This window comes from Phocoena phocoena, chromosome 20, assembly GCF_963924675.1.
Source record: "Phocoena phocoena chromosome 20, mPhoPho1.1, whole genome shotgun sequence".
Lineage (NCBI taxonomy): Eukaryota > Metazoa > Chordata > Mammalia > Artiodactyla > Phocoenidae > Phocoena > Phocoena phocoena.
The window spans coordinates 14,150,006-14,158,137 of NC_089238.1; the positions used below are offsets into that span (position 1 = coordinate 14,150,006).

The 8,132-nt window shown below is 39.9% G+C and overlaps 1 protein-coding gene across 1 annotated transcript; it reads left to right on the forward strand.

Annotated features, from left to right (window-relative positions):
- The first annotated feature begins 3,077 nt into the window (after positions 1-3,077).
- Positions 3,078-7,922, forward strand: ZNF571 (zinc finger protein 571). Its single transcript, XM_065898334.1, has 3 exons — positions 3,078-3,177; positions 6,229-7,419; positions 7,585-7,922. Exons 1-3 carry the CDS (start codon positions 3,078-3,080, stop codon positions 7,920-7,922), a joined length of 1,629 nt encoding a protein of 542 aa, XP_065754406.1.
- The last annotated feature ends 210 nt before the right edge of the window (positions 7,923-8,132 follow it).

An 8,132-nucleotide genomic window follows, 5' to 3' on the forward strand; every position in this document is an offset into this window, starting at 1 on the left:
TCAGGGATGTGGCCGTCAACTTCTCTCAGGAGGAATGGGAATGCCTTGACCCCATTCAGCGGGATTTGTACAGGGAGGTCATGGTGGAGAACTACAGCCACCTGATCTCACTGGGTAAGATCATTTTACACAGTTTTCAGAATTTGTCTCCCATACTTTCTGCCTCCTTCATTGTGAATTTCTGATTTCTATTCCCTAAGGAAACGTTTGAGTTTTTTAAAAGTAGAAGTAGACAGCCCCACTGTGTACCTTTTTATTTCTCACCCTTCGGACTTTCACATCTTCCTCCATCACTTCCTGTTAGTTTCTCTTCTTTGATGACCAATGGACTGGATTTGAATCTGGGACTCTTCATCCCATGACCATGTCCCGTTTCTTTTCTTTTAAGCTGGATGTTCGATCCCTAAGCCAGACGTGTTTTCCTTATTGGAGCGAGGGAAGGAGCCCTGGATGGTGGTGAGAGCCATGACAAGATGGAGCTCAGGTGAATAAGAGCTGGCCACACAGGATCAGCTATTGCTGATAATAATACAGCTGCTTTATGAAGTGACAACACTTTGCGATGTTTGTGTGAAGCTCCCTTCAAAGGCCTGTGGAAAGAAGACCTGAGACCTAGGGAGAGCAGGAAGGTGATATCGACATGAGCTCCCAAAGGAACTTCCTTTCCAACTCCCATTTACTGCTCTTCCTCCTACATTCACCCCACCCTTTTAAAAAAATTAAGTTATTTATTTATTTATCACGTTTGGCTGCATTGGGTGTTCGTTGCTGCACGCGGGCTTTCTCTAGTTGCGGTGAATGGGGGCTACTCTTCATTGTGGTGTGCAGGCTTCTCATTGCAGTGGCTTCTCTTGTTGCAGAGCACGTGCTCTAGGCGCCCAGGCTTCTGTAGTTGTGGCGCCCTGGCTTAGTTACTCTGCGGCATGTGGGATCTTCCTGGACCAGGGCTCAAACCCGTGTCCCGTGCATTGGCAGGCAGATTCTTAACCACTGTGCCACCAGGGATGTGCCACCAGGGATGTCCCCCCCTTTTGCTTTAATGAGGAAACTTTGGCTTCTTCCAAGACAATCGTTTTTTCTATTTCTTGATTAAGTTTTTTTCCAGTTTTTTTTTTATTTAGCTAGGTATCTCCAACCAGCAAACGTTTGTTGAGAGCTTATTGTGTTCTTAGATTAGGATGGACAGGGATGATCTCTCAGAGGAGGTAACGTTTGAACTGAGACCGAAAAGAAATTAGCAGTGTAAAAATAAGGCAAGTGTGTGTTCAGGCAGAGAGAACAGAAGTGCAAAGGCCCTGAGGAGAGGCTGAGCTTCCTTTATTTGAGGATCAGCAAGAAGGTCAATGTGGCTAGAACAGAGTGAGTGAAAGTGGAAATTAGAGATGAGGTCAGAGAAATAGGCAGAGATCAGATCATATGAGGCCTTGTAGGCCATTTCAAGGAGTGAGGTTTTATCCTAGGTATGATAGGGAGCCCTTGGAGATTTTGTGCAGATGAGTAGGGGATTATTGTTTAAAGATCACTCTAGGTGTTATGTGTAGGAAGACGGTAAGAATGGAAGCAAAAGACCAGTTAGAGGACTGGTTCAAGAGTCTGTATTACAGATAATAGTGGCTTGGAATGGGGTTTAATATGTGGAGGTGATGAGAATGGGTTATATTCTGGTTGTATTTTGATGGTAGGATTAATAGGACTTGCTGAAGGATTGGAAATAGAAAGAGGCATCAGAGTTTGGAAGCCTGCAGATGGAAGTTAAGAGTTTTGAGATGGGCATTTGAGATGCCCATTAGATATCTCCATAGAGAAGTTAGACACACATTTGAAAGCCTGCAGGAGGGTAGTCAGGACTGAAGAGACAAATATAGGATTAATCTCTTATGATGGGATGAGATGAGATTATGGAGGGATTGGTTTAGATGGAAAGCAAGGTAAATAAAGTCCAAGGGCTAAACCATGGGGCATTCCAACATTTAGCTGGGAAGAGGAAAATGATCCAGCAAAGGAAATTGAGGAGCTTCCTGATTAACCTGTGATCTAGGAAGTAACTGGGAATTCAGTGTACTGGAAGCCATGACAAACACAAGGAGAGAGTGGTTAACTGTGAAAGATACTGCTAAGAGCTCAAGTAAGATGAAGGCTAAAAACTGACTATTGGATTTGGCAAGATGAAGGATATTGGTGACACTGACAAAGTAGGTTTGGAAATGAGAGGAGCAAAAACCTGACTGTAGAGGATTAAAAACAGAATGAAGAAGAAATAAGTCAACAGTAAAAACTACAGTGGGATAGTGAGTTAACTCACCAGGCAGTGTGGAAGGCCCATTTGAGGAGCTCTCAAAGGTACAAACAGAGTTTTTAAATGCTTTAGAAGTTTTAAATAACAGTATTGTAATAGTGAGGAAAAAGAAGTATGATATAATAGTGAGGAAAAAGAAGTATGATATAATAATGAGGAAAAAGAAGTTTGATTCAAGTTTGTATATGTAACTACATAAAAGTGCAGGAAAAAAACCTGGAAGTAAATACAGCAAAATGTTAGTTATGAGGGTGGGAGTAAAGGGAAATAAAAAGTATAGACAGGAAGTACAGACAACTCTTTTGAGAAGTTTTGCCAGGAAGGAGTACAGTAAATGGATAAGAGCTGCAAAGTGAACCAAAGAATCAAAGGAGAGGTGGTTTTGTTTTGATTTCAAAGGAGAGTCTTTAAGATGGAGATAAATAATAGAGAGATGGTATAAGAGTAAATGAAATATGTGTGGTAGTGGTCAAAATGATGATTGCTCGAAACTGAACTTTTAGAGGTGTTGTGATTATTGGTAACAACAAGGTCTATTATATCTACTGTGGGAGAGGGTAGGTGGAAAGAAGTGAAGGAAAACAGTGTTTCAGGGGAAGCAGTGTGCTCAAGGTTTCAATCAGAGCAAGAAGGTGAAGAGAATAATCAGAAGGGAGGCTGAAGTTAGAGTACTTCTGGAAAGTACACTATGAGTTCCAGAAGGTCTGTTTGTTAGCATGCAGTAGAACATTGGGTCATAAAAGAGGATGTCCAGACCTGGATTGGGACGAGAGTCCTAGTGATGACCAAGGACCCAGGAAGCCAGAGCTTTTCAGAGGTAATTGGATACCCAGAGATGTCAAGCATTACAGGATTGGTCCTGAGTGGTCTCTTTGGGGAAGGTGGGTGCTTATTTCTGTTACAAACTAAGAGTGATGGGACTGTCACACTAAGAGTTTATGGAAATCAAGACCTTCCAGGAGAATCCAGCCTTAATAGCAGGATGTGGAGGTCTTACCAGCACCAAAAGCTATGGGGGCCTTTCTTTTAGGCTGCAGTGAGTGGAGTGGTTGTCTTAATAGAAGAAAGAATTGTAGGTGCAGTGTTGCTAGAAGTCTGGGTTTGGGGAAGGCTTTTCAGGAATTGCAAAGGTCTGTGAAATTTCAGATGAGCCCTGAAAAGATGGAAAGCCAGTAGGGAAGCTGAGGGTAGAGGGAAGAGCATTCCTAGCAGAGGGAACAATGTACTGAAGGCTATAAGAGGATAGAGCCTGGTGTATATGAGATATTCAAAGAAGACCCTTGTAGTTGGAGCCTAGTAAGGGAGAGGTACCAGGTGTGAGTTTGGAGAAGCTGGCAGAAGCCAGGCCAGGCAGTACCTTCTAGGGGTTATGAAATGACCTGGTAGGCTGTGAGCAGCATTTGTTTTTGGTTGGTTTGTTTTTTAACATCTTTATTGAATGTGAGCAGCATTTGTTTTTATTTTTTGGTTTGGTTTTGTTTCATAAATAAAATAACACAGAAGAGAAAATAAAATAAAATATCAGAATGCATCACATGTAAAAAAGAAAATTTCATGACCTATTTGTCTTGTTTATGTTTGTGCATGTGTACTCACAATATAACATGCATAATAATATAACATGCATTTCTTATTGTGAGGTTGCAGTCAAAAGCAGTTTGAAAGATGCTACTAACAAGTTTGAATTTTATCCCAAAAGCATTTGCAAGCTTATGAAGAATCTTATATAGGACAGTGACATAATGTGATTTACACATTTAATATATTACTCTGACTGCCAGATGGAGATTAGAAGGAAGGTTCTCATGACGTTACTGAGTAGGTTATTGTCGTGGCTCAAATGAGAGTTGCTTCGGGCATCCTCAGAGTGTTGGCAGTGGTGTTGGGGATAAGGAAACAGATTCAAGAGCTATTTAGGAGATAGACTCAGTAGGACTCGAGGGGCTAAGAGTCAAAGGGGCCTTTCAATATGCCTTCTGCTTTTCAGACTCCATTTTGTTGTCTTTAGTCATCACCCCTTTTGCAGTTTTCCCAGTTATTCTTGCATTGATTTAATGACAATAAAAAGAACTACTTATTTGAATACATTTCATACACATTCCTCAACCTCAGCATGGTTTTAAGACTTGGGTATTCTTATCTTTACTTTCTTTATCACACTAGGTCGCCATTTAGCACCTTACCCTGTGTGGTCTCACAGTGCTTCCCACCCCAGAATCATTAGATTTATATTTCTTCCCATTTTTATTATCGTGTTACTATAACATGGAGAGCAGTTTGGAATCTAAACTGGATTTATCTGGTCCCTTACGCTGTTCCGTTAATCACCATATTCCAGTTGGTTTCTTTCCTACTGTCTTGTAAACCATATTGTGCTTCTCTGACAGAAAGTAAAAGCCAGATACTCTCATCCCAGTACATTTTGCTGACGAGTTGGTGTTAAATTGAGCCGTGTGGGGGTCTTTGTTTACAGTTTCATTGTACTTTACAGTTTATAGTTTCATTGTACTTTACAGTTTACAGTTTCATTGTATTTTACAGTTTCATTGTACTTTACAGATTACAGTTTCATTGTACTTTTTAGCAAAAGCACGTTTTCCTCAGATTTCTGACTTTTATTTCTAAAAGACCATTTGAACTTGAATTTACTAATATATGTTTATTTTCTTACCCACTACCATCCTCTATTACACTCTACAGCCTATATGCAGTGTTTCCAGAGTGTGCCTGGGGCTCCAGTCACAGTGGATTGTGTTCTTCTACTTTTTAAAATTACACCCATCTCCCAACTTTGTTCAGAATAACATAAAATTTTCTTTAGTGTATAAAGTTGTCACTATTTCTAGAACATTATAGAACCTTATGCTTTTCTGGAAAATATGAGAACATTTGGCCTTGAGTAGAAGGTACTGGAAAGAAAGACCTGAAAAAATACATGAAGGGAAGAAGAAAACACTGTGTTTGTTTGCTTTCTGTGTTCTGGGGAATAGCTATAAAGAGGAATATTTTTCCTACGCTTGTGAAGCTTGAGGAATAGAAGGATCAACATAAATAAAGAAAATGTAATTCTAGAATTGCAAAGATTGAAACAAGAATGAAGAAGAAGGTGCAGATATAGAGAATAAAGACATGGCATGGACCCAATTAGAGTTTTCAGTGATAGTCTTTCTGAGCAGCTGGCATTTAAGTTAGTACGTTTTAGACGAAAAGGAACTGGCCTTGTAGAGAGCATTCCTGGCAGACGGAACAGCATGTGAGGGAGTCTAAAATGCATAAGAATTTGATAAGAGCCTATTACAGTGAGAGATGGGTGGCTTGGCCTAATGTGGTTGTAGTGGATGTGGTCAGATATTTGATAAATTTTGACAGGAGAGCTAATAGGATTTGTTGATAGGTTGGCTATCCACCCAGGCATTTGTTTGTTTATTTCCAGGGGTGTTTTTGTTGTAATTTTATAAGCTTCCTTGGTGATTCTAATCCACTCCAAAGTTTGAGAACCACTGACTTAATCTGTTTTCTTAATTATTTTCCCCCCTATAAATTCCCCTCATTCTATGTTCTCTCCTTGTGCCTTTTTTTAAATTGCACAAAATTTTTAGCAATGTTTAAGCCATTCTGTTCTTATGAGAATTATCATTTTATCTACCTTTTTTTTTTTTGCGGTACGCGGGCCTCTCACTGTTGTGGCCTCTCCCGTTGCGGAGCACAGGCTCCGGACGCGCAGGCTCAGCGGCCATGGCTCACGGCCCAGCCGCTCTGTGGCATGTGGGATCTTCCCGGACCAGGGCACAAACCCGTGTCCCCTGCATCGGCAGGCGGACTCTCAACAACTGCGCCACCAGGGAAGCCCTTATCTACCATTTTTACCTTAGACAGTTCATTTCTTCTTACAAACAGAAACAGCAAGAATTTGTTTTCTTGTTATTTTACAGACTTGGAATACAGCTGTGAGACCAAAAGGTCATGTCCAGAAAAGGGAACTTATGAAATGGAATCCCTGCAATGGGAGAATATGAGGAAACCTATAAGCCATAACCTTGAGTGCAATGATCTTGGAGAAAATACAGAGTGCAAAGGCAAGTTTGAGGATCAACAGAGAAGTCAGGAAAGACCATACATGTGCATGAAAATTACCTGTAAAGAAGAGGCCACTCAAAGCCATTCCATGTCCCCTATTCTTCATCAGACAAATCCTACCAAGGAAAAATTGTACAAATGTAAGGAATGTAAACAAGCTTTCAGCTACTTGTCATGCCTTATTCAACATGAGAAAAGTCATAATAAAGAAAAACACTCTGACGTTAAGAAATGTAGGAGGATCTTCAGCAAAAAGCCAACCTATATTCAACATCAGAGGATTCAGAATGGTGAGAAACCTTATGAGTGTATGGACTGTGGAAAGGCCTTTGGCCGTAGTTCTGATCTGATTCAACATCAGAAAATTCATACTAATGAAAAACCTTATCAATGTAAAGCATGTGGGAAGGCCTTTATTCGTGGTTCACAACTCACTGAACATCAGAGAGTTCATACAGGAGAGAAACCATATGAATGTAAGAAATGTGGAAAAGCCTTTAGTTATTGTTCACAATATACACTCCATCAGAGAATTCATAGTGGTGAAAAACCTTATGAATGTAAGGAATGTGGGAAGGCCTTTATTCTTGGCTCTCAGCTTACTTACCATCAAAGAATTCATAGTGGTGAGAAACCCTATGAGTGTAAGGAATGTGGAAAGGCTTTTATTCTTGGTTCACACCTTACTTATCATCAAAGAGTTCATACTGGTGAAAAGCCTTACAGATGTAAAGAATGTGGGAAGGCCTTTTTATGTGCCTCTCAACTTAATGAACATCAGAGAATTCACACAGGTGAGAAACCCTATGAATGTAAAGAATGTGGAAAGGCCTTTTCTCGTGGCTCACAACTTACTTATCATCTGAGAGTTCATACAGGTGAGAGACCCTATAAATGCAAAGAATGTGGGAAAGCCTTTATTTCTAATTCTAATCTTACTCAACATCAGAGAATTCATACAGGTGAGAAACCTTACAAATGTAAGGAATGTGGAAAGGCCTTTATTTGTGGCAAACAACTTAGTGAACATCATAGAATTCATACAGGTGAGAAACCCTTTGAATGTAAGGAATGTGGAAAGACCTTTATTCGTTGTGCATATCTTACTCAACATGAGAAAATTCATGGTGAGAAGCATTATGAATGTAAGGAATGTGGGAAGACCTTTTTTCGTACCACACAACTTACATATCATCAGAGAATTCATACAGGTGAAAAACCCTACAAATGTAAGGAATGTGACAGAGCTTTTATTTATGGCTCACAACTTAGTGAACACCAGAGAATTCATAGAGGTGAAAAACCCTATGAATGTAAGCAATGTGGGAAGGCCTTTATTCGTGGCTCACACCTTACCGAACATCTAAGAACTCATAATGGTGAGAAACCCTATGAATGTAGGGAATGTGGGAAGGCCTTCAGTCGTGGCTCAGAACTTACTCTACATCAAAGGATCCATACTGGTGAGCAACCCTATGCATGCATACAGTGTGGTAAAGACTTTAGACGTCATTCACAACTTATTCAACATATGAGGCTTCATAATTGAGAAAGCTTTATATATGATTTAATATAAGAAAGTCTTCACCCATCTTCAGCAGCGCTGGAATATTAGAGAACTCATGTTTGTAATGAAATAGGACATCCTTTTGATTGTGTTCAAAATCAACTCATTTTTAGAAAGCTTATATTAACTTCATGAATGCAGAAATAAATGACTTCTGGAACCCATTAAACATTTAAAAAAATCTCTATAACC